This window comes from Alligator mississippiensis, chromosome 3 (genome assembly GCF_030867095.1).
Source record: "Alligator mississippiensis isolate rAllMis1 chromosome 3, rAllMis1, whole genome shotgun sequence".
Taxonomy (NCBI): domain Eukaryota; kingdom Metazoa; phylum Chordata; order Crocodylia; family Alligatoridae; genus Alligator; species Alligator mississippiensis.
In genome coordinates this window covers 64,462,633-64,489,122 of record NC_081826.1, presented here as the reverse complement: position 1 = coordinate 64,489,122, position 26,490 = coordinate 64,462,633, and the positions used below count along the sequence as shown (strand labels likewise).

The window sequence follows — 26,490 nt, the reverse complement described above, 5'->3', positions numbered from 1 at the left end:
AAAATTGGTCTTCTAGGACCTGAATGAGAAAGTGGAAAATAAAAGGTAATAAGGACAGTTGGAGTATTGCATCCAGTACTGGGCGCCGCACTTCAAAAGGGATGTGGCCAGCCTGGAGAGGGTTCAGAGGAGGGCCACCCACTTGGTAAGAGGGCAGCAGGACAGGCCCTATGAGGAGAGACTGAGGGACCTGAACCTGTTCAGCCTCAGCAAGAGGAGGCTGAGGGGGGACCTGGTGGCTGCCTACAAACTCATCAGGGGAAATCAACAGCAAATAGGTAGAGCCCTTTTCTCCCCAGCACCACCTGGGGTGACAAGGAACAATGGTAATAAGCTGATGGAGAATAGGTTTAGGTTAGAGATCAAGAGGCAATATTTTAAAGTTAGGGTGGCCAAAATCTGGAACCAACTTCCCAGGGAAGTGTTCCTTGCCCCTACCTTGGGCAAATTCAAGAGGAGGTTGGATGATCACCTGTCTGCGGTCTTGTGAACCCAGCATTCATTCCTGCCTGTGGCAGGGGGTCATAGATTCATAGATGTTAGGGTCGGAAGGGACCTCAATAGATCATCGAGTCTGACCCCCTGCATAGGCAGGAAAGAGTGCTGGGTCTAGATGGCCCCAGCTAGATGCATATCCAACCTCCTCTTGAAGACCCCCAGGGTAGGGGAGAGCACCACCTCCCTTGGGAGCCCGTTCCAGACCTTGGCCACTCTAATTGTGAAGAAGTTCTTCCTAATGCCGTCTAAATCTGCTCTCTGCTAGCTTGTGGCCATTATTTCTTGTAACCCCCAGGGCGCCTTGGTGAATAAAACCTCACCAATTCCCTTCTGTGCCCCCGTGATGAACTTATAGGCAGCCACAAGGTCACCTCTCAACCTTCTCTTGCAGAGGCTGAAAAGGTCCAGGTTCTCTAGTCTCTCCTCGTAGGGCTTGGTCTGCAAGCCCTTAACCATACGAGTGGCCCTTCTCTGGACCCTCTCCAGGTTATCCACATCCCTTTTGAAGTGCGGTGCCCAGAATTGCAAGCAGTACTCCAACTGCGGTCTGACCAGCGCCCGTTAGAGGGGAAGTATCACCTCTTTGGATCTATTCGTCATGCATCTGTTGATGCATGATAAAGTGCCATTAGCTGTTCTGATGGCTTTGTCACACTGACGACTCATGTTCATCTTGGAGTCCACTAGGACTCCAAGATCCCTTCCCACTTCCGTGCCACCCAGCAGGTCATTCCCTAGGCTGTAGGTGTGCGGGACATTTTTCCTCCCTAGGTGCAGCACTTTGCATTTCTCCTTGTTGAATTGCATTCTGTTGTTTTCTGCCCACTTGTCCAACCTATCCAGGTCTGCTTGCAGCTGTTCCCTGCCCTCCAGCGTGTCTGCTTCTCCCCACAGTTTTGTGTCATCCGCAAACTTGGACAGAGTATACTTCACTCCCTCGTCCAAGTTGCTGATGAAGACATTAAAGAGTATCGGTCCAAGGACCGAGCACTGCGGGACCCCACTGCCCACTGCCCTTCCAGGTCGAAACTGACCCATCCACCATGACTCTCTGGGTGCGACCCTCTAGCCAATTCGCCACCCACCGGACTGTGTAATCATCCAAGTCACAGCCTCTTAACTTGTTCACCAGTATGGGGTGGGATACCGTATCGAAGGCCTTCCTGAAGTCTAAGTATACGACATCCACCCCTACTCCTGTGTCCAGGCATTTCGTAACCTGGTCATAAAAAGAGACTAGATTAGTCAGGCATGATCTGCCTGCTACAAACCCGCGCTGGTTTCCCCTCAGCATAATTTATCCTGCTGGGCTCTCGCAAATGTGAGCCTTGATAATTTTTTCAAAGACTGTGCCAAGGATGGAGGTGAGACTGACTGGCCTATGGGTCAGGCTAGATGATCTGTTCAGGTCCCTCCTGATCCTAGCTAGTATGAAACTATGAAACTATGACATTAAAATAGCAGGTCCAGGTCTCATCCCCTGAAGTCAATGGGAATATTGTTGTTAAATTCAATGGGCATGTCTCCACAAGATATTTAGTATGCAGTAAACTAATTAGCTGTGCTGTAAACATCTTGGCATCTACACATGTGCCCCTGTTAGGCTGGAGTAAACTAATTTACTCTGCAGCAGGATAATGCTTGTAAATACACTGCCCCAGCTGGCTGGAGCATGAGGATGCTTCAGTGTGGAGGCTGTCTGCTGGCTAGCCCTGTGCTGAAGCACTCTCATGCCCCAGCCAGCCCCTCTGCAGCATTTTAATCCAGGGGAGAGCAGCCCTAGGCTGGCAGGCTGACTCTTGGGGCCCCCTGCCAGCAAGGACTGCTCCAACCTGCTCAATGTGTTGTGATCCTGGGCACATGTGCCAATGGCAATAAAATCCCTGGATATCCAGGGGTCAAAAAATCCCATGGAAAAAAAATGGGTGCAGCGCACGCTCAGGCAGCTCACACTGCTGAAAAGCAGAGCCGGGCCACCCAGAGCTGTTCAGCAGCTGATAGCCAGGCTCCGTGCAGCAGAATTGTTGCAGCTGGAGCCCTGGGAGGACCCCCAGCTCACAGATGAGCTTCAGCACCGGGGCGAGGGGCAGCCACAGGAACACTCTAGCTAGCTACCAGAGCATCTCTATGGAGGACTGAGCCTCCGGTTGCCTCAGGGCATGGTCCGGGACCGTGCCCTGCCCCACTTTTTTCCCCTGCAGTTTTTTTGACCCCTAGATATCCAGGGGTCTAATTTTGTCCCACAGCACGGGAAGCATTTTTTCGTTCCCACATGTGCCTCTTGCAGCATCTCAAAAGGCTTTGAGACGGTGCAAGACGCATGTGCATGCTTGTGTGGATGTGCCCTCATAACTTTGTGTCCTTTTGGAGAACAAAGGGATTGTAATTATTTCAGAGGTTTTATTTCAATATTATTTACTCAAATGATGATTTAACTGATTTAAAATTAGCATTAGAATATTATGTCTACATCTGTAATCCTAAACTGCTATATTTTGTTGTTCTACATCAGCAATCTTGGTAATGCACAGCCAAGATGACTGAACAAAGGCAACGTGCTTTGTCAACATCAGGAGAAGCATTGTATCAAATTCTGGCTGTGGAGAAAGGGGCAACACATGAAGAAATTAAGAAATCCTACAGGTATTTAAGAAATATTTAAAATATAGGTAACAAAAGTGTTGTATGTCACAACAACATAAACTTGGTTCTATTATGGTTTATATGTATTGTCTAGGCATGTATCTTACAGGCTCCAACCATTCTAAGTAGTGTAAGTCAGAAGTAACACCACCATTAAGTTACCGTAGTATAAACCTGGATATGAGACATCAGTAACTCTGATGTGAGTGATGTAGTGAGTGGCTGAAAGATTCAAAAATAGACTCATTTTGCATCTCTCAGTTTTATGAAGCTAACTAGAGACCTTGGGTCTGATTTTTTTGAAGAGTTAACTTAAGTTGCTGGTGCTTCTGAGCTCTGAAAATAAAGCCCAAGGTTTCTCAAATTGAGCTCCCAAATTTTAGAGATCATTTTAGAAAATGTTGTCCTTTGTATAAACCTGGATATAACTGTGGGGTTTTTTTAACAAAGCCAGTGCATAAAAAAAGAAAAGTACAGGCCAATTATAGTTTCAAAAACATGTTTTATTTTATACCTGTACTGTACTGTAGATGGATTCATTTTTATCAAAAGTGCATGTAAGTACATTAGCAGCTTATATTGGTAAACTGTATAAAGTAGATGTTGTACAGTTTATCACTACACTTTTTTTAAAGATTTTGATATATGAATGATAAAACTAGTTAGTTCCCAGAACATAAATATGTTCCCAAACACAAGTAGTTAAAGATAAATAAAAATACACCCTGTACGTTCCTGGACAATGATGACTATCATTAAAGGTAAGTTATTTATAAAATACATGAACAAATTACACAGAGGTTTCCTATGCATTATTAGGAAAGGTTAGAAATGACACCTGGTCATATGCCAAAATGGAACAATGATTACTCGTCTTTAATGACAGTTTCACGTCCACATAGATCTAAACCATATGAGAAGCCATCTTTGACTTTGTCTCTCAGTGGAAAAATCAATATAACTACTACTTCTGCTCTTTATTTTTCCTTCCTTCCCTCCTTCCTTTTATATGTGATTCCTTTGCTAGTCCTCCTTTTTTCTTCCTCTCAACATTCATCTTCCTATCCCTGTTTCCCTGCCTTTTTGCTAAATCAACAGCAATTAAATAGTTAATGTTGACATTAAAGTGTCATCAAACATAGGGCTCTGGTGCTGACAACCCAAAAAAAGGGTAGAGGATTACATATCTCTGAGTTATTTTTACGTAACCTGACAGGATAAAGCGCTGAATTAATTTAAAAACTACACTATTTTAATTATGCTGGAAGACTTAAAGCATCAACCTTAGTCTAGATGTCATTATATGAGTATAAGTAGTTAAACCAGTATAGCTTATTCCAATTCAATGATAAAAAATATAATGTACTAATTTAAAGCACCTACTGCTAGTATAACTGGGCACCTATACACTAGTGTGGAGGCTGCTCCAACACACTAGAATTCCAGTATGGCAATTGCCACACCCAGAGCAAGTGTAAAATTGCCCACTTGTTTACACTAGGTATTTTACTAAAATAACTACATTAGCAAAAAAATCACAGCTTTGATAAAGATAATGATGGCAAAACTGTCTAAGTTTTGACTGGACCTCAGGCACATATAACCACTTTGTTTTTTTAAGACAGTGGAGCATGGGATTACAGTATCGGTGAATCCATCTGTCTCATCCCACAGCAAAGATCCAAATTAGCATTATTTTATGAGATGTTGGCCAACACAGAATGGCTACAAGCAGCAGAGGACCATTAGCAACAGGGGTCTTCAAGGTGCCATGGAATTTAGATGTGCAGAAAAGGGAGATGCCATTGCTAAGATGTTAAGACTTATTGACTTGATGGGCACATCTACATGAGATATTTACTATAGAGTTGCCTAATGATCTCAACAATAAATGTCTCATGTCTACACATGTAGTGCTATTAGGCCACAGAAAACTAAATACAAGTACTATCCTACTGCGAAGTTATTTACTGCACAGCAACGCACATGTAGATACTGACCCAGGAGTAAATTGTTCCTGGTCAGCCCAACCAGCAGGGTGCCACATTCTTACCTGCTGCCTAGCCACATGGCTCGGCAGCTAGAGGAACTCCATGGCCCAGCCAGTTCCTTTGCCACCCGATGCAACCACCTGCTGCCTGGAGCTGACCCCCCATTCCCCATGCCAGCCCAGGGCTGGCAGCTGCAGCTGGAGTCTGGAACTCCCCTGACTGCTGCAGGGAGGCAAAGCAGGGCAAGAGCAGCCCTGGCCTAAACTGCTCCTTCCCTTCTCAGTTTGCTGATGTCCTGGCTGCCCATTTAGATACTGTGACCTGAAGTAGTGTACCGTGGAGCAATTTGTTCTAGTTTATCCAGTCATATTGGACACATCTACACATGCAATTAGTGCATATGAGTAAACTTAGGAGCTTATTGCTCTGGAGTTCTTTGCTCCTGGGTGCACTGTTTGAGATATACCCAGAAGCAAATTACTCCAGAGTAATTAACTCCGGAGTTTATTCGTGCACAGCATGTCAGCCTGCCAGCCCAAGGCTGCTCTGATTGGACGCAACATGCTGTGGAGAGACTGGCCAGGTTACAAGGGTGCAGCTGGCAGGCAGCCCCACCACTGAAACACCCTTGTACCCCAGCCATGCTACTGTGCATGAAAAAAGCACTACCCTTCTGTGGATTTTATTATTTTTGTGTTCCCTAATAGGGGAGCATGTATAGATGCTGAGACATTTACCACACAGTTAATTTGTCAACTGCATGGTAAATGTCTTGTGTAGATGCTCCCATTAATTGCATGTGTAGATGCACCCAGTGAGGCCCAGATTTTACCAAGAGTCTTTACTTTTGGCAAATTTCCTGAAAACTGTTTAGGAGGTAAAAACCATGGAAAAGAAAAAAAACAGTACTTTACTTTCATCTTGGCACACCCCTGCATCAAGCGCATCACGTGCCCAGAAGAGGAATCGCATCAATTTGACTTGGCTTGGACAGCTTCTGTATAGCTCACATGCTTCAGCTATTGGATAAAAGTACCACAAAGCCCTGCTGAACCACTCAATCTATACAGATGCTGGAGAGCTGGGTCAAACTGACATGATTCCTCCTCAGTGTGTTCTGATAGAGTAAAAGAATTCTTTAGAAGGTATTCATATCCACCTAATCACTACATATTTATTCTAGCTGTTGTACAAAATGTTTCAGCAAGCAGGAGCCTTCTGACAATATCATTCTGACACTCAGAGCTGTGGAATTAAACAGTCACAACATACTTCACAGATTTTTAATGTAACTATAATGAAACTGCAAGGCAGGTTGCTTTACTACCACTTATATAACTATTGTGACTGTGTCAGATGCTTTGTAAAAACAAATCCTTTCATAAACCCTGTGTGCCACCTTTATCCATTGAGGAGGGGGAAAAAAAGAACAAGCACATACTAACATGACTTGTATACCACAACAATTTAAATATATCATCATTAGGGTTATAGGTTTCTTGTGGTGCATTTGGAAAAAGTCACTAATTAAGAAAATTGGTATCGGATCATGCCAAACCAATAAAACTAGAATATGGTTTAATTATACAGTAAGAAACAACAAGCAGTGCTTATTGGGTAAAAATGTTGAAATGTCAAATAACTTACCATCACCCACCTGGTAGACTTTTACTAAACGATAATACATATAATAAAATAACTTAGTCTTGTTGCAAATTGATTCCTTAAGGCATTTGTCTTAGTAGCACACAACATTCTCCTTAAAAAAAATTGCTCTACACAATATCAATACAGCATATATTAAATAGATTAAAATATGGCCAACTGCCAAATCTAAAAAGTAGTTGTCAGTGGGCATACCTACACGTGCAATTAATGCTAAGCAGTAAAGTCTGGAGTTCATTGCTCCCAGGTGTGCCATTTGAACATGGGCCCGGAAGCAATAAACTCCAGAGTTTATTGACATTTGTACATATGCCTGGGATCACAGCACATTGAGCCAGGTTGGAGCAGCCCTGGCTCACAGGAGGGCCTGGGGATCAGCCTGCCAGCCTAGGGCTGCCCCCCCCCCCCCATCAGCATGCTGTGGAGAGGATGTCTGGGGCATGAGGTTGCTTTAGTGCAGGGCTAGCTGGCAGGCAGGCCCCACACTGAAGCACTCTGCTGCCCCAGCTGTTTGGGACGTGATTGACATATGTGCTGCTGCAGAGTTTTTTACCCTGCAGCAGGATAGTACTTGTAAATGCAAGTACTATCGCAGGATAGTGCTTGTAAATACAAGTACTGTGCTGCTGTGGAGTAAATTAGTTTACTCCAGCCTAATAGGGCGCATGTTAACTACACAGCTAATTAGTCTACTGTGCAGTAAATGTTTTGTGTAGATGTGCCCAGTGGGTGCATTTACATGAGATGTTTACTGTGGAGCTGCTTAATTAGCTCCGCTGTACAGTCACCATATTTACTGCAACCTAATAGGGTTGCACCTGTACACTAGTAAATACCACTTGTAAATACAAGTACTATCCTGCAGTAGCATTATTTACTGTGCAGCAACATGCATGTAGACGCTGACAGGGCTGGCTAGGGCACAAGGGTATTTCCGTGGAGGATCTGCCTGCCAGCTAGCCCCACCCTAAAGCACCCTTGTGCTTCAGCCAGCCCTTTTGCAGCACATTGAGTAGGGTTGGAGCAGCCCTGGCTGGCAGGGGCCCCAGCTCTGCATCTACATATGCAATCAGAATGGAGCAATAAACTGCGGTGCAATTTGTGCTGGAGTTTATTGCTCCTGGGTGCAGCATTTACATGTGTGCCTGGGCCCGCACCACACTGAGCTGGGGCATAGTAGCCCTGGCTGGCAAGGGGCTGGGGGAGATCAACCTGCCAGCCTGAGGCTGCTCCATCCTAGCTCAATGTACTATGGAGGGGCTGGCTGGAGCAGGAGGGTGCTACAATGCAGGGCTAGCTGGCAGGCAGCCCCCACACTGTAGTACCCTTGTGCTCCACCCAGACCTGGTCACTGTCTACATATGCATTTCGGCGCACATAACTACTCCATTGTAGGATAGTAATGGTCCCAGACAGTACTATCCTACAGTGGAGTTCATTAATTGACTACCCCAATATGGCCACATATGTACAGTGACTAATTAGCTGTGTAGTAAAGCGCACGTGTAGATGCACCCATTGAAAAATTATTATTGAATGGTGTTGCTTGTAGTAGGTTTCACAGGCATATGTATGAAGCCTGATACTATCCAGCATTTTATTAATGATGTGAAAGTAAATATAAAAGCATTATCAGTAAAACTCTTAGAGAACACAAAGATTATCAGAGTGGGAAATAATAATGAGGACAGGGGAATCATCCATCGGTAAGCTGGACCTATGTAAACAAGAAGTATTTAAATACAGGCAAAACGAAGGTCATTAAATACAGCCAAGTGAAAGACCAAATGAAAGCCCAGCTGGTAGCGAAGAATGCAGGCCATATCTAATGAATGGGGTATTGTACCCTGGAAAGCAGGAGCTCTGAAAAGAATTTGACAGCCACAGTACATAAGTGTAGCAGGCTCACCTTTCAGAGCTTGGGTTGAGTCCCAGGCTTGCGATCCTGCTGCTTTGATTGGTGGAGCCCATCCACCAATCAGGAGGCAGCAGGAGAAATAAAGTCATGCCCCTTTCCTGAGGGGAAGGAGAGAAGAGCTCCCCCGGACCTGACTGAAGACTGTAAACTGTCAGGTGCAGAAGACTTCAGGGTTGCAGCCCTGGAGCGTATAAAAGGAGCTGCGTGCCCAGCACAAGAGGCAGATGCAGTGAGGGACTGAAGAAGACTGGAAAGCTGATCTCAATGTTGGAAAGCTGATCTCAATGCACTCAGGCGATTAGTCAAGGAAGCACTGCAGAGTAGGAGTTTTGAAGGGATGGGAGCCCAAGAAGGTTGGCTGTGCCTAAAGGAAACGATCCTTCGGGCACAAAGCAAGACGATCCCCGAGCGAGGCAAAAAAGGGAAAGGGGCCAGGAGGCTTCCATGGCTGACCAGAGAAATCCAGGGCAGCCTAAGGGCCAAAAGGGGAGCACATAAAATGTGGAAACAGGGTGAGATCACTAAAGATGAATATACCTCCTCTGCTCGTGCTTGTAGGGAGGCAGTTAGGCGGGCCAAAGCTACCATGGAGCTGAGGATGGCAACCCAAGTAAAAGACAACAAGAAATTGTTTTTTTAGATATATTGGGAGTAAAAGGAAGGCCCAGGGAGGAATAGGACCCCTGCTAAATGGGCAGAAACAATTGGTGACAGATAGGGGGGACAAGGCTGAACTCCTCAACGAGTTCTTTGCCTCAGTGTTCCTAAGTGAGGGACACGACAAATCTCTCACTGGGGTTGTAGAGAGGCAGCAGCAAGGTGCCAGACTTCCATACGTAAATCCTTAGGTGGTGCAGAGTCATTTGGAAGAACTGGATGCCTTTAAATCGGCCGGCCCGGATAGGCTCCATCCGAGGGTGCTGAAGGCACTGGCCGACATCATTGCAGAGCCACTGGCAGGAATATTCGAACGCTCGTGGCGCATGGGCCAAGTCCCGGAGGACTGGAAAAGGGCTAACGTGGTCCCCATTTTCAAAAAGGGGAGGAAGGAGGACCCGGGCAACTATAGGCCAGTCAGTCTCACCTCCATCCTTGGTAAAGTCTTTGAAAAAATTATCAAGGCTCACATTTGTGAGAGCCCGGCAGGGCAAATTATGCTGAGGGGAAACCAGCACAGGTTTGTCGCGGGCAGATCGTGCCTGACCAATCTAGTCTCTTTCTATGACCAGGTTACGAAACGCCTGGACACAGGAGGAGGGGTGGATGTCGTATACTTAGACTTCAGGAAGGCCTTCGATACGGTATCCCACCCCATACTGGTGAACAAGTTAAGAGGCTGTGATGTGGATGACTGCACAGTCCGGTGGGTGGCGAATTGGCTAGAGGGTCGCACCCAAAGAGTCGTGGTGGATGGGTTGGTCTCGACCTGGAAGGGTGTGGGCAGTGGGGTCCCGCAGGGCTCGGTCCTTGGACCGATACTCTTTAATGTCTTCATCAGCGACTTGGACGAGGGAGTCAAATGTACTCTGTCCAAGTTTGCAGATGACACAAAGCTATGGGGAGAAGTGGACACGCCGGAGGGCAGGGAACAGCTGCAGGCAGACCTGGACAGGTTGGACAAGTGGGCAGAAAACAACAGGATGCAGTTCAACAAGGAGAAGTGCAAGGTGCTGCACCTAGGGAGGAAAAATGTCCAGCACACCTACAGCCTAGGGAATGACCTGCTGGGTGGCACAGAGGTGGAAAGGGATCTTGGAGTCCTAGTGGACTCCAAGATGAACATGAGCCAGCAGTGTGACGAAGCCATCAGAAAAGCCAATGGCACTTTATCGTGCATCAGCAGATGCATGACGAATAGGTCCAAGGAGGTGATACTTCCCCTCTATTGGGAGCTGGTCAGACCGCAGTTGGAGTACTGCATGCAATTCTGGGCGCCACACTTCAAGAGGGATGCGGATAATCTGGAGAGGGTCCAGAGAAGGGCAACTCGTATGGTCAAGGGCCTGCAGACCAAGCCCTACGAGGAGAGACTAGAGAAACTGGACCTTTTCAGCCTCCGCAAGAGAAGGTTGAGAGGTGACCTTGTGGCTGCCTTTAAGTTCATCACGGGGGCACAGAAGGGAATTGGTGAGTATTTATTCACCAAGGCGCCCCTGGGGGTTACAAGAAACAATGGCCACAAGCTAGCAGAGAGCAGATTTAGACTGGACATTAGGAAGAACTTCTTCACAGTTCAAGTGGCCAAGGTCTGGAACGGGCTCCCAAGGGAGGTGGTGCTCTCCCCTACCCTGGGGGTCTTCAAGAGGAGGTTAGATGAGTATCTAGCTGGGGTCATCTAGACCCAGCACTCTTTCCTGCTTATGCAGGGGGTCGGACTCGATGATCTATTGAGGTCCCTTCCGACCCTAACATCTATGAATCTATGAAGAGTGGAGCCAAGAAAATCTGGGGCATTCTCCCTCAGCAGGCAATAGTCCCAAGGCTCCTGAAGCTGCCATTGGAGGAGAAGCCTTGGGAGCGGTGCAAGACCGCTTGGGCTGTTGACAGTGCTCCTGGATAGTGCGTGGAGACCTGGCCCTGGGAACAGTGTGAGACTTCTCGGGCCCATCACGGTACAGAGTTCAGTGCACGGAGCCCAGGCTTTGGGAGCCACAAGTGGCGGCTTGAGCCTGCAACCCCAGCAGGGCCTTGGGGCCTGCGGTGAGGTGGCTCAGGCCTCATCTCCCAGCAAGCGGCCAGGTCCCACGGTGCGCAGGGCGGTGCACGGGCCTGAGCCTTAGGAGCCAGGGAGCAGTGGAGGCTGCTTGGGTTAACCACCTGGTATGAGGACAGCTGTGTTAAGAGAGCCTTCGGTGCAGAGCCAGGGCACAGGGAAATTGTAGTGCTGTGACGTGAGGCTTAGCACCCAGGAGCCAGCAGCAGTAGTGCAGCAGCTGAGAGGAGCTGAGCCCTTGGTTCCCAGAGCGGGGCACAGGGTGGAGAGGAGCCCAGCGCTGCAGGAGGTGCCTGGAAAGACCCCATTAAGCTGTGCCCTGACCACTGCCACCTGAGGGAGCATGAGTCATTGGGCCCTTGAGTCTCACAGGGGAAACATTTATGAATCTACGAATCTATGAATTTAGGGTGGGCAAACCCAGAGAAGGGGCTGGGTGAGCAGCCCCCCCCCCCCCCCCCCACCTAGTCAAGGCCCTAAGGGGAGGGGCCCCTGGTGCTTCCTGGACACCTCTCTCCCCCCCCCGGTAACCCATTGGAAGGAGGACTATCTCTTGCCATGGGTCAGGGACTATATTAAGGAAATAGATGTTATTAAGATTGTTCATACCTTATATTTGAAGATTGTTCACACCTTTATATTTTGCGATTTAAATGTTGTATTGTGTTATTGTAAATAGTGTTATTTAGGGTTTGACTTTGGTTATTGGTTAATGTTCACTGTGTAAATATATGTATATGATATTTAGTTTTATGTTTATGTATATTATAACTCAATAAATTATAAGTACTTAAGAACTTTGGGCTTGGGCTAACTCTATAGAGGAAAGAGGAATCTGCTCGAAATTCTGGCATCTCTCACACCATCCCTTCCTGCCTACTCATCCCATCCTATTGAGAATAGGGCACACCCTTGGGTGTACCCGGGTTACATAAGCAACCCTTTATGAGCCTCTAATGGCAAAAAGAGCTATTTTGATTCTTGGATACATAAACAGTAGAGTAGTGAGTAGAAAATGGAAGGTGGTTTTGTCTTCGTAAAGAAATTAGAAAATAGAATCACTTGCAGTATTAGAATGCTGCATCTGATTTGGTGTCAACAATTTTCAAAACATGTATTGAACAACTGGAGAGACTGCAGAAGAGCCACAGAAATAATTAAAGGACTGGGGAGAATGCATTATGGCAGTGGTGCTCAACCTACAGCCCAAGTGCATCATTTAGCCCTTGGTGCTCCTCACTGGTTCAGAAATTTGGCAGTCAGGAAGTGGTAGCAACATTTAATTGCTGCAGCAGAACCCAGAGCTGCAGCAGTTGTCCCCCACTGCCAAATCTCTAGACCCATGGGAGACACACAGGCCAGATGAAATGGCCTTGCATGCTCCACAGTCACATCTTGCACCGACAAACTAACTCAGTGCACTGAAATAGGCACTCTGACTGACCCAAAGTGCCGACCAGTCCCATGCACTGCTGCTATATGGTTAAAAATTTTAAGAGCTCAATCTGTTTAGTTTTATCAAAGAGATACTATGAGATTCTAATATATGCATAACTTCATAATGAGAAAATTTAAGGTTCTACAGCAGGGGATCAGCAAAGTTTTCTAGTGGAAGTCTGGAATGACCCTGCACTAGGACCTGGACACCTCTGCTGTTTCTCCCTGTCACTGAGCTGAAGTGAAGTGCACCATAGGCAAAACTCCATTCCTTCAAAGCCCCTGCCACCTGGCTGCAGTGTAGCCCCAGCAAATCCCCCTGCTACCAAATGCCACAAGTCAGTGGGCTGGATCCAAAGGTCCGTGGGCCTCAATGACCTGGCTGACCCCTGTCCTAATGGGGTTTTTTAGTCTAGTTGAGAATGGCATAAACATAACCAATGGCTGAAAACAGAAACCAGAGACATTCAGACTGCAAATAAGGCACACATTTTTCACTATCAGTGTAGTTAACCAGTAAAGGGAAGTGATAGATACTCCATCTTTTGATGTTAGAACTGCACATCTTTCTGCAGTATATACCAGAGTCAAACATAAGTTATTGTGTTCAAAATATGGGTTACTTGGTGAAATGTTAGGCTTGTGATGCACAGTATATCAGACTAGATAATTTACTCATCCTTAGATAGATCATTTCTGGTCTTTAAACTGAGTCTATTATGTTTCTACTAAACCAAGGAAGAGCTTTAGATATCTCATGGGAAATAAAGAGTCTTGAAATATGAACATAGGTAATGTGTAGTGGGGGCATGGGGGGAGGGGGCATGTGCCCCCCCTGAGATTGGCCAACACCAGCTTCTGCAGGAGGTTGCTGCTCACCACCTGCCACCGGTGTCTGTGGGCGGTCCCTGCTCACTGCCCACCGCCGACACTACCACCTACAAGTTGTGCCCCCCTAGTCTTGGGAGCACCAGTCATTCATGAATATGAATATGCTGGAAATTAATATCCCGATATAAAAAACAGAACAGAATCATGCTATAGCATCACTGAAGAGTCCATTGTAAGAAAAGAATCAGACAGAAGATATTAGGGCTGTGCAAAACACTATTGTTTCATTTTGATGTCTGTTTCACCCTTTCAAAGAGACAGTGTCCCATTTCATTGTTTCATTTCATTTCAAAGCACTGTCCCATTTCGTTTTATCGAAACTGTTTTGCTGTTTCAATTCATTTCGACGTTTTGTCCATAGGCTATAATGGGAAATCATGAAAATGCCTAAAATGTTGTCATTTGTTGCCTGATTCAGATGCAAATTGCAGGAATAGTAGCCCCTTTTGAGAGCATGAAGCCTGCCACATTTCAAGGAGATAGGTATAAAGGTTTCTCGGAAACTGCACCTCAAAGTCTTGAAAGCAAAATTTGCTGACAGCGGCAGCCTCCTGTCATCCGGCATGCAAATCTGGGGGCCCACACCCCCAGGAGAGCTGTGGGGCTGTGCCAGACTCCTCCCAGGGGTGCAGGCCCATGGATCTGTGCCAGATGACAGAAGATTGCTACTGCCGCTGCCGCCTGGGACCAGTGCTGGGCACAGCCCACACGCAGTACTGGGCCTCATGGAGTGCAGCCCATCAGCAGGAGACGGGCAGAGCTGGTGCTGCACTCTGTTCAGCTCCACCAGCCCCATTGAGCAAAGCACCGGTTCTGCCCACCTCCTGCCACTGGGCTGTGCTCTGTGGGGCTGGCAGAGCTGATTGGAATGCAGCGCCAGTTCTGCCCGCCTCCTGCCTCCAGGCTGCATTTCAATCGGCTCTGCCAGCCCCACGGAGCACAGCGTTGGCTCTGCCCACCTCCCGCTGCCAGGCTGCACTCTGGCTCTGTTAGCCACATAGAGTGCAGCCCAGAGGTGGGAGGCAGGCAGAGCTGGCACTGTGCTCCAATTGGCTCAGCCAGCCTCACGGAGTGCAGCACCAGCTCTGCCCACCTCCCGCTGTGGGGCTGCGCTCCATGTAGCTGGCAGAGCCAACCGGAGCACAGCCCAGTGGCAGGAGGCTGCACTCCCTGCCGGGCTGAGTTACATGGGGCCGCGGAGCTGCTTGGAGCGCAGCCCTGGCTCTTCCCTACCTCCCACCACTGGGCTGCTCCGAAACTCGAAACGTTTCAAGTGCCCTCATTACATTTTGAAACTGTTTCAATGCTTTTTGTTTCATTTCGATTTCACTGTTTCAAGCTCAAAACACGTCAAAACAGCTTCAAAACAAAACACTCAGTGAAATTTCTACAGCCCTAGAAGATATGTATGCTGCTTCTTATTTTCTGTCAAAAGGGACAGAATGATTGAATTGAAAAAAATCCACCTGCGTTATTGTTTAGCTTATATTTGCAGGTAAACCCTGGCCCCCATCTCCCTCAATCTCAATGCCCAGTTCTAGGTACCTAAAATAATTCTTAACACTTGCTTTCAGATGGACTAATCCAACAGACACTTCTTTCTACTCTTAGCCCTGCCACACTATCCATTATGCAATTCTTTCTGCATATCTGCACTACCTGCCTGCCTGCAGATTCCATTCATAGCTTAGTACATTCACTTGCCCACCACATCAGTACCCATAAACAATCGCAACAACCCAACACCCAAGGGGCACATCCAGACAAGCGCACATGCAGGAGTGTGTACCTGCTGCGGTACAAATAGCAGCAGCACATATTTGTGCCACTGTTTTGTGCCCCAGGGCATACCCCTGCATGAAGGCTCTAGCATGTAGCAAATTGTCCTGGGTGTGGTAGGAGAGGTTTGAGCCAGCCCTTGTGCTGGCCCCAGCAGCCTTACCTGGGATCCTGGCGGCCTCTTGGGGCAGCAGTGGCACCAATCCAGTTGCAAGGAGCCCTCCAGCAACCAGACCATGATTCTGGATAGCCAGGTTCTGTTTCTGGTGGCTTACACTGCTGCTGCGTGTACCACACCACTTTTTTTTAATGGTGGTTATTACTGACACTGGGAGCTTCCAGCGGGGCACGTGCACACTTGTCTGGGCATACTCAAGGAGTCCACATTAGTCTCCACACATAGTTGTAAAACAGGCGTATCTTTATTTTGTAGAAATGATGGCTTGCTTCTGCCATTGACTTCATATGGGTAGATCTCTGAACCCATGTAGAGTCAGTTGCTGAAAGAGTCTAACAGTGATTACTGAAGTCTTGTAAAGTTGTCAATGTGGACAAGGTCTGGATGGTTTTGGGGAGACGGGGTGGGAATGCCCATTGCTTCCCCAATATGAAGCCTATACTTTTGGTATTTCATAGCTGAGTTGCTACAGATAACTATGAAACTTGGGGAGAACAGACCTATTGGTCTGTGGGATTTACAACTTATATATTCCTGTTAATGAAAAAATGGTTTATGTGATTAATATAATATATTGTATATATTTGACAATGCTTTTTGGCTTCAGAAATCATGAAATTACTTGCATATTAAACCTTGTGTTGTTGTTGTTGCTTTTACATTTAACTTTCTGGAAAGGAAATCTTCTCTAATCCCAGAAGGGAGAGTTGTCATGGAAGAATGCAAAATGAGGTGGATTTTATTTTGCACTGAACATGAATCAGGATGATTTACATAGCAATCTATGGTAAAACTGACAGTGGTGCCTTACCCATCTTTATTAGTAATTACAGGAAAACAGAGACTGCTTCTGAATAAAGTGGAAATGTCAGAGGGATTCACTTTTAATGGAATAGTTGTACTTATTTGCAAGATAAAATGATGTGTCAGGCTCTTAGATTTCTCTTAATTATCTTTTAACTTATGCTAATTTGTTTCATGAATCCAAAAACCTGCTGCTGAAAGAGTTTTCAGTGTGATATGAAAACCCAGCAATACCTGACTGTGAGTTTCCTGCCATTATTAATTAAGTTAGTATTCACCATAATGACACTGCCAAAAGGAAAATTTAGTTTTAATAAACATGACATAGGTACCTCTTTATGTTTTTCTTGGCAGTTTAGCATTAGTTAATTTACCAGGGAAATAAAGTTAGAAAGATTCCTAATTAAACCAAACTTTGTTACAATTCTGGGCTCTAGATTACACACGAAAAGAAATACTTTTGGACCCTTTAAAACAAATACACAGTTTGACTTGCACAGTGGCAATGAGATCACTGTTTTTCTGTAGGACCTTTAGGGCCCAAACCCATGAGCGTGCAGCACATGTATTTCCCCAGGAACAAACAGCAGCAGTACATAGTTGTGCCACTGCTACTTGTCCCTGTGCCCACCCCTGTATGCGTGCTCTGGCACATAGCAAACTGCCCTGGGTGAGGTAGGGAGGCTCAAGCTAGCACCTGGGCTGGCCCAAGCAGCCTTACCTGGAGTCCTGGAGGCCTCCCAGGTCTACTGCAGTGGCAATCTGGGTATGCAGAGCCTGGCTGGCAGCATTACTTTAAAGCATTTTTCTGGATTCCAGGATTTCCCAGTATCTAATTTTGGCTCTGCACTGCAAATATGCAGCACGCAGAACATTTTCACATGTGCCATGTCTGTTTTGGGGTACCTCAAAAGCTCTTAGGGACATGGCCTTATAGCACAAATATCTGCAAAACAGTTATCCTTACATTATCCTATCAAGACATCTCAATTTTCATGGATGGTCAGGAAGTGAAAGGGTGAATTAATTCATATGTCATTTGGGTTTGTGGTGATGCAGACTTATGCACTAAAACTTTGGATTTAGACCACCAAGATTTTTAATATTCTCAGATTCTGGTCCTTCAGTAAGTAAAATAAATACTAAACCACAATTTGTGAGCCATTATGCACATCTGAACAGGATAAGTACAAAAGCATAAGTGTCTACCCACTGCTGTAGACTTGATACTGATATTCATAGACTGCTATGTCAAACCCAAACTAGTAAAAACTGTTTTCCTCTGGGGGGGGAAACAGGCCCAGACCTGAACTGGCAGGGGGGAGGGGGAATGGGCCTGGACCCAAACCTGCAGAGGGGGTTGGAATCGAACCCAGACTCGGACCTGAAAGCAGGGGGGGACGGGGCAGGGGGGACTGGATGCGGACCTATGTCCCTGCCTGCCTGTCATTCTTGACAGGCAATTTGCTATTTCTAATATAATAAAAGTCTTAGCCTGTCTGTCTGTAACACTCTGGGCTAACTGTGCATGCACTGCTGAGAGGGCAGGCACCGACTGGCTGGCCCAGGCAGGCATGGGCACAACTGTGCACCAGGGCTCAGGGGAGCGTGCAAACCCAGTTGGGGGCCAGAAGGCCACCATGCCATACTTCTCCTTCCCCCCCACCTCACAACAGCCAGCAGAGATGGGAGATGAGAGATGGGAGAGGGGAGGAAGGGGAGGGGGGCCTGTGGTGGACTGCTGCTGTCGCCACCAGAAGGGCTGGGGGGAGACTAGGGCTGAGGGTGTGTTGAGCTGATCCCGGCAGGGGGGGTAGGCTGCGCTCAGGCAGGCTGGGCTGGGTTGTGAGGCCCTGGAAGCCCGGAGGCTCTTCCAGGGGCATGGGCAGGCAGCTTTCATCACTGCACACACCACAGGAGAAGGGGAGCCCGCGCTGCTCCTCGGCTCACTGGCGCCATGCCACTGCACAACCAGCTGGTCTCTGATTGCTCCACAACCCATTCACGGTGACTAGGGCCCCAGCACACTCAGAGCTCGGCAGCTTCTTCAGAGGAAGAACTAGGTACCCAACTGGGGCATGTGGCTGGGGCGGCTGCAGCTGCAGCTACGGCATTGGCTCTGTCTCTGCTCCCCGCCTCACTGCCACTGCTTTGACAGTGGCGTGGCGCCATGTGAGTCCCGCTGATGGGTGGGCCGGGCAGTGAGGTATGCAGGTATGTATCTGTGTGTGTGGCATGCATGTGTGGCAGCATGTGTGGAGTGTGTGGAAGGGTGCATATGGCATGTAGGAGGGTGGCTGTGTGTGTGACATGTGTGGCTCTGTATGTGTGTGCGTCTGTGTGGCGTCTGGCTGTGTGCAGGATATGGCTGGGAGTCTCTGTGTGTCTGAGGAGTGTGGTTGGGTGTGTGTGTATACACGTGCAGCATGTGCCTCGGTGTGTGTGTGTGTGTGTGTGTGTGTGTGTGTCTGGCATGTGCCTGTCTCCAAAGTGTGGTTGGGTGTGTGTATGGCATGTGGCTGAGTGTGTCTGCGGCATATGGCTGTGAGTGCATGTGTGGTATGCGGTGGAATGTCTGGGGGTGAAATGTGTGTGGCGCTGCATGTGGGGATGACATCTGGCTGTGGCTGTGTGTGTGGCTGGGTCCGTGCGGCATGTGGCTGGGTACATGCAGTATGTGGCTGTCTCTGAGTGTGGCGTGTGGCTGCGTGTGTCCGTGTGATGTCTGGCTGGGTGTGTCCCACGTGGCTGGGTATAAATGCGTGTGGCACGTAGCAAGTGCCTGGCTGGGGGTATATGTGGTATGTGGCTTGATGTGTGGTGTGCTGTACCATGTCCGTGGAAGGGGCACCCCTCCTGCAGGTCAGCAAGTCTCTTCCCCTCCTGCGCACAGTTCCCCTCATACATTCACCCTTCCCAGGCACCGCACTCTCCTCCGCCCCCGTGCACAAAGGCAGGTGGAAGCCAGTCATGGGGAGCTGCGTGAGGGCTAGCCAGGGCACCTCTGACATGAAGGAGCCAGGGATGGGGTCCAGCCAGCAGCAGAGGTTAGCAGGCTCCAGGTGGGCTTGTTGGCAAGTGGCCAGCCAGCAGCAGTGAAAGCCAGGGGCACTGCCGCCAGCTGCGGATTGGGTGAGAGCAAAATGCTATTCTTCCAGTGGGAATCAAACCATCGACTTAAGGATTTCCACACCAAAGCAGCCAGGCCAGGACAAAAAGCAATAGACCCAGCTGGAGAAAACAACTATCAATACTGCTACCTATTGCATCCTAACCATGTGCTTGACAATGTGAGCAAATTCCACAGTCTTCTTACCAGGCTGCTGCCCCTCCCTGCCTCACACTGCCGAAGGCCAGCACGCCTCTTCCCCCTCAACCCTGCCAGCCACAGCTCCCCGCACAAGCCAAAGAGCCTGCTGGTGAGCTCTGCGCCCTCCTGCCCACATCCCCATCAGCCCGCCACCATGGAAAGGTGGCTCTGGGCTCGGGCCGAAGCTCGGGGCAGTGGACTAGCCTGTGACCAGCACGAGGTAGCTGAGGGCTCCGGCTTGGGGCAGCGGCACAAGAAGAACGTGTCTGACTTTGGATCCGAAGACTGTAGGTTTGACTCCTACCTGACTCATGCAGCTTATTTTCCCAGCCAAGAGCTCTCTTGCGCCTGCCGCTCATGGCTGCTTTTTTCGCCCAGCTGTACCACACCCCTCGTCTCCTCCTGCACCCTGCTCCGCCCCCATGGCCCCATGCAGCAAACCGGCTTTCGGGAGAGGCGAGGCGCAGCTCCTCCAAAGACTCTCCCCTGCGGCTTGCCTCTGCAGGGGTCCCAAGCGCCTGACAACGCTCCCTTTGGCCCAGCCTGCTTTTCAACTGTGCCGCAGCCGCAGGGCAGGCAGACAGGGACAAAAAGCCACAGGCCCTGCTGGAGAATGCGGGCTCTATCCTACTACTTCTCGTGTGCTAAGCAAGCGCTCTACCATGTGAGCTAACTCCCCGGTCTACCAGTGGGGCCAAAGAACATGATCTCCCAAATAAATGGAGCAAGACGCCTGCCAGGTCTTGGGGTGGGGGGCCGGGCAGTGCGTGAGGGCTAGCCAGGGCACCTCTGACACTAAGGGGCCAGGGATGGGGCCCAGCCAGCAGCACAGCGCTGCAGGCAGGCTAGTTGGCAAGCGGCCAGCGAGCAGCAGTGAAGGCCAGGGGCGGTACCGCCAGCTTCGGATTGGCTGAAAGCAAAATACTGTCTTTTAAGCCAGAATTGAACCAGCAACCTAAGAATTTCCCATCCCACAAAGCCTACAGTCTTCCACTCTCCCAGCTGAGCTACCGAAGGTGGGTGAGAGCTTGGCCCCAAGGGTGGATGAAGGTGGCAGGCCGCACTTTCCTCAGGGCTCGAGGGCCTCCATGCGCAGGCTCCCTCAGGCAGGGCTCTTGGGAACGATAAGGCAGAGGCATGGGCCCAGCCTGGTTGCAGTGGCCAAGCAGAACTGGGGCCAAAGAACCCGCTAGTGAGCGCTGCGCCCTCCCGCCCACATCCCCGTCAGCCCACCAGTACGGAAAGGTGGCTCTGGGCTCGGGCTGAAGCTCGGGGCAGCGGGCTAGCCCATGACCAGTACGAGGTAGGTGAAGGTTTTGGCTTGGGCCAGTGGCGCAATGGATAACATGTCTGATTTCAGATCAGAAGACTGTAGGTTCAACTCCTACCTGGCTCGACCTGCCTACTTTCCTGGCCAAGAGCTCTCTTGCGCCTGCTGCTCACTGCTGCTTTTTTCGCCCAGCTGCACCACACCCCTCGTCTCCTTCTGCACCCTGTCTTTCGGGCAAGGCAAGGCGCAGCTTCTCCAATGACTCTCACCTGTGGCTTGCCTCTGCAGGGGTCCCGAGCGCCTGAGAATGTGCCCTTTGGCCCAGCCTCCTTTTCAAGTGCACCACAGCCGCAGGGCAGGCAGGCGGGGACAAAAAGCCACAGGCTCATTGGAGAATGCGGGCGCTGATCCTGCTACTTTTCACATGCTAAGCAAGCGCTCTACCATATGAGCTAAATCGCCGGGCTTCTGGTGGGGCTAAAGAACAGGATCTCCCAAAGAAATGGAGCGAGATGCCTGCCAGGTTCGGCTCTGCCAGCAGCAAGCTCAGGAGATGTGCGCCTTCACTCCAGGATGCCCCCACCCCCGACCTCCCAGCAACACATCCCACCCCGCCACCATGGCCGAGGCCACTGCTGCCCCCCAGGCATTGCAGGTGGCCTCCTCTGCTTCGGGCCATCCGCCAAAATGTCAAGCCCTGCCAAGGCAGGAATGGAGCAGGTATGCCAGAGCTTGGCACGAGGAGAGCCCCGCCAACGCGTCTGCCTCCACAGCTTTCTGGGGGGTTCTGAGGACCCGGAGCCCCAGGTCCTGCTCCACGGATCAGCTCTTCCCAAGCCAGGGCCCGCAGGTGGCGCTGCGAGACACGACACAGCTTGGTGAGTCAGCAAGGAGGCCAGTCTCGGGGTGGAGGGGTGGGCAGTGCGTGAGAGCTAGCCAGGGCACCTCTGACACTAAGGGGCCAGGGATGGGGCCCAGCCAGCCAGCAGCACAGAGCCGCAGGCAGGCTAGTTGGCAAGGGGCCAGCAAGCAGCAGTGAAGGCCAGGGGCAGTGCCGCCAGCTGCGGATTGGCTGAGAGCAAAACGCTCTTCTTTGAGCCAGAATCAAACCAGCGACCTAAAGGTTTCTATACCCAGAAAGCCTATGGTCCTCCGCTCGCCCAGCTGAGCAAGACCCTAACCCCAATGGTGGATGAAGGTGGCAGGCCGCACTTTCCTCGGGGGTCGTAGGGCCTCCATGCACAGGCTCCCTCAGGCAGGGCTCTTGGGAACGATAAGTCAGAGGCACGGGCCCAGCCTGGCTGCAGTCGCCAAGTGGAACTGGGGCCAAAGAGCCCACTGGTGAGCTCTGTGCCCTCCCGCCCACGTCCCCATCAGCCCACCAGCAGGGAAAGGTGGCTCTGGGGAGGCAAATCTCAGGGCAGCGGGCTAGCCCGTGACCAGCATGAGGTAGCTGAGAGCCCCAGCTTGGGCCAGTGCCGCAATGGATAACGTGTCTGACTTTGGATCAAAAGACAGTAGGTTCGGCTCCTACCTGGCTCGCGCTGCCTATTTTCCCGGGCAAGAGCTCTCTTGCACCTGCCGCTCATGGCTGCTTTTTTTGCCCAGCCACTCCACACCCCTCGTCTCCTTCTGCACCCTGCTCCACCCACGTGGCCCCATGCAGCAAACCGGCTTTCGGGCGAGGCGAGGCGCAGCTCCTCCAAAGACTCTCCCCTGCGGCTTGCCTCTGCAGGGGTCCCAAGCGCCTGACAACGCTGCCTTTGGCTCAGCCTGCTTTTCAACTGCGCCGCAGCCGCAGCCGCAGGGCAGACAGGGACAAAAAGCCACAGGCCCTGCTGGAGAATGCGGGCTCTATCCTACTACTTCTCATGTGCTAAGCGAGCGCTCTACCATGCGAGCTAACTCCCCGGTCTCCCAGTGGGGCTACAGAACAGGATCTCCCAAAGAAATGGAGCGAGACGCCTGCCAGGTCCGGCTCTGCCAGCAGCAAGCTCAGGAGATGTGCGCCTTCACTCTGGGATGCCCCCACCCCCAAGCTCCCAGCGACACATCCCACCATGCTGCCATTGCCAAGGCCACTGCTGCCCCCCAGGCATTGCAGGTGAGCTCCTCTGCTTCGGGCCCTCCACCAAAAGGTCAAGCCCTGCCACAGCGGGAATGGGGCAGGTAGGCCAGAGCTTGGCACAAGAAGAGCCCTGCCAACGCGTCTGCCTCCACCACTTTCTGGGGGGTTCTGAGGGCCCGGGCCCCCGGGCCCTGCTCCGTGGATCAGCTCTTCCCAAGCCGGGGCCTGCAGGTGGCGCTGCGAGGCACGAGACCGTTTGGTGAGTCAGCAAGGAGGCCGGTCTCGGGGGGGGGCGAGTAGTGCGTGAGGGCTAGCCAGGGCACCTCTGACACTAAGGGACCAGGGATGGGGCCCAGCCAGCCAGCAGCACAGCGCCGCAGGCAGGCTAGTTGGCAAGCGGCCAGCGAGCAGCAGTGAAGGCCAGGGGCAGTGCCACCAGCTGCAGATTGGCTGAGAGCAAAACACTTTCCTTCAAGCCGGAATCAAACCAGCAACCTATGGATTTCTACATCCTGGAAGCCTACAGTCCTCCGCTCTCCCAGCTGAGGTACTGAAGGTGGGAAAGACCCCCCCCAAGGGTGGATGAAGGTGGCAGGCCGCACTTTCCTCCAGGCTTGAGGGCCTCCATGCGCAGGCTCCCTCAGGCAGGGCTCTTGGGAACGAAAAGGCAGAGGCACAGGCCCAGCCTGGCTGCAGTGGCCAAGTGGAACTGGGGCCAAAGAGTCCGCTGGTAAGCTCTGCGCCCTCCCGCCCACATCCCCGTCAGCCCACCAGTACAGAAAGGTGGCTCTGGGCTCGGGCCGAAGCTTGGGCAGCAGGCTAGCCCGTGACCAGCACAAGGTGGGGGAGGGCCCCAGCTTGGGCCAGTGGCGCAATGGATAACTTGTCTGACTTCAGATCAGAAGACTATAGGTTCGACTTCTATCTTGCTCATGCGGCCTATTTTCCCTGCCAAGTGCTGTCTTGTGCCTGCTGCTCACTGCTGCTTTTTTCAGCCAGCCACACCACATCCCTCGTCTCCTTCTGCACCCTGCTCCGCCCCCGTGGCCCCGTACAGCAAACCGGCTTTCGGGTGAGGCGAGGCGCAGCTCCTCCAATGACTCTCGCCTGGGGCTTGCCTCTGCAGGGGTCCCGAGCGCCTGAGAACACGCCCTTTGGCCCAGCCTGCTTTTCAACTGCGCCGCAGCCGCAGGGCAGGCAGGCGTGGACAAAAAGCCACAGGCCCACTGGAGAATGTGGGTGTCAATCCCGCTACCTATTGGCATACTAAGCAAGCACTCTACCATGTGAGTTAACCCCCCAACCTTACGGCGGGGCTGCCGCCACCGCCACCACAGGCCAGCACGCCTCTTCCCCGTCAACCCTTCCGGCCACAGCTCCCCTCACGAGCTCGCCCCACCCCAGCCGCCTCACTCTCCTCTGCCCCCGTGCACAACAGCCAAAGAACAGGGTCTCCCAAAGAAATGAAGCGAGACGCCTGCCAGGTTTGGCCCTGCTAGCAGCAAGCTCAGGACACGTGTGCCTTCACTCTGGGATGCCCCCACCCCTGAGCTCCCAGCGACACATCCCACCCCGCCGCCATGGCTGAGGCCACCGCTGCCTCCCAAGCATTGCGGGAGGCCACCACTGCTTTGGGCCCTCCATCGAATATTAAGCTCTTCAAAGGGAGGAATAAGGCCGCTTTCTGTAGGGGGCAGTAGTGAAGGCCAGGGGCAGTGCCGCCAGCTGTGGATTGAGTGAGAGCAATAATTTTTCTCAGGAAAGCAGGCAACCAGCTTTCCTGCGAGGTGCAGCAAAGGAGGCAGTGTTCCTTCAAGGTCTCTCGCATGTGTCCTTGCTCTACCAGGGGCTGCAAGGACCTGAGAACATTCCCTCTGTCCCAGCCTATTTTTAACTGTGCTGCAGCTGCAGCAGAGGCAGGCTGGGACTAAAAGCTACGGGCCCACCAGATAATGCGGACATAGATTCTTCTACACCCTGCTCGGCCCCCCTGTCTCCGTGCAGGAAACCAACTTTCTTGGAAGGCGCAGCAGAGAAGACATAGTCTCTCCAAAGGCTCCAGCAGGGGCCGTGAGCTCCTGTGAACGTCTCCTTTAAGCCAGCCTGGCTTTCAGCTGTGCCGCAGCACAGGCATGCTGGGCCAAAAGTGAGCCATTCCACTGTAGAATACAGGAATCTATCCTACTACTTCTTGCATTTTTATTGATCACTTTACCTTCTGAGCTAATTCCTTAGCTTGCTTTACCATGCCCCTGCCCTTTAATTCAGAGCCCGTCCTTTTTCCATCCCATTGTTCACCAAGGCACACTGTGCCCCTTCATAAACGCTGTACCAATCTTTTCTTAAATGGTGTGTGTGTTATATGAAATATTGTGTTTCAGTACTAGTTTCTGCAGGCTCTGTGTTGAAATGCTCCAACAATTCACTAATCCTTTTCTGACGTGTTTTTCTCATCCAGTCATTTCAGATAGGATGTGTTTTGATGCCCAGCTAATCATCAAAATTATAAGTTTAACATATTCATTTCTCCCCTCTAGTTCTCCTGTTTTTGTAAATCTACATCCCCTCCTTTTTTGGCTTTCTTGATCCTAATTAATATGACCTTCAAATAAAGGTGACTTATTATCTCTCTTTACCACTAGAGATCAGCACTGGTTAGAAAATATGTTCTATGAAAATAATTCCTGAAATTGAATGTGTCCTGGAAGCTTAGCTTAGAAATGGTCTGGGAAAGATGCCTGAAGTCTTCCTTCTGATTTCCTATATGAGTATTCCTTATTTAACGAGGCAACTTTATATATATATCACTTTAAAAAAATGATCCCTGTGGGAGCGTCCTCCCAAGTGGGAATGTGCTTTTGCCTGGGGACAAACAGAAGCAGCATGTATTTGTGCCTCTGCTATTTGTTCCTGGGCACACCTGTTTAGGCACACTCTGGCACTCATTGCCCTGGGTCTGGCAGAGGAGTCTGGGGCCAGCATCTGGGCTGGGGGCCTTACCAAGATTGCTGGGGACCTCCGGTGACGGCAATCCAAGAGCACAGAGCCTAACTGACTGCCAAAGTGTTCCTCTTGCCGGACACCTTCTGGTTTCAGGCAGTGCATGTTGCAGCCATATGCACCATCCTGCTCTTTTTTGGCACAGTTTTTTTACAATGGGATCTCCCTCTGTCAAGAAACTGCCACACTGCAAAATAGCAGCACAGAGGACTTCTGTACGTGCAGCACATATGGTTTGCAGTCCTGCAGATAGCTTAGCAGTGCCACAAACTGCACATGAGCACTCATGGGGACATGTCCTGTTGGGTCCACTAGGACAGTGTTT

At 50.4% G+C, this 26,490-nt stretch overlaps 1 protein-coding gene across 3 annotated transcripts in view; it reads left to right on the top strand.

The window, feature by feature from the left end:
• Nucleotides 1-26,490, top strand: part of DNAJC5B (DnaJ heat shock protein family (Hsp40) member C5 beta) — an 81,348-nt gene that overhangs the window by 37,827 nt on the left and 17,031 nt on the right. For all 3 annotated transcript variants that reach the window (XM_014606822.3, XM_059724035.1, XM_059724036.1), the window contains one exon: nucleotides 3,011-3,141. In XM_014606822.3, coding sequence (XP_014462308.1) covers nucleotides 3,035-3,141 — 107 coding nt within the window. In that variant the 5' untranslated portion in view covers nucleotides 3,011-3,034. The remainder of the gene's footprint in view (nucleotides 1-3,010; nucleotides 3,142-26,490) is intronic.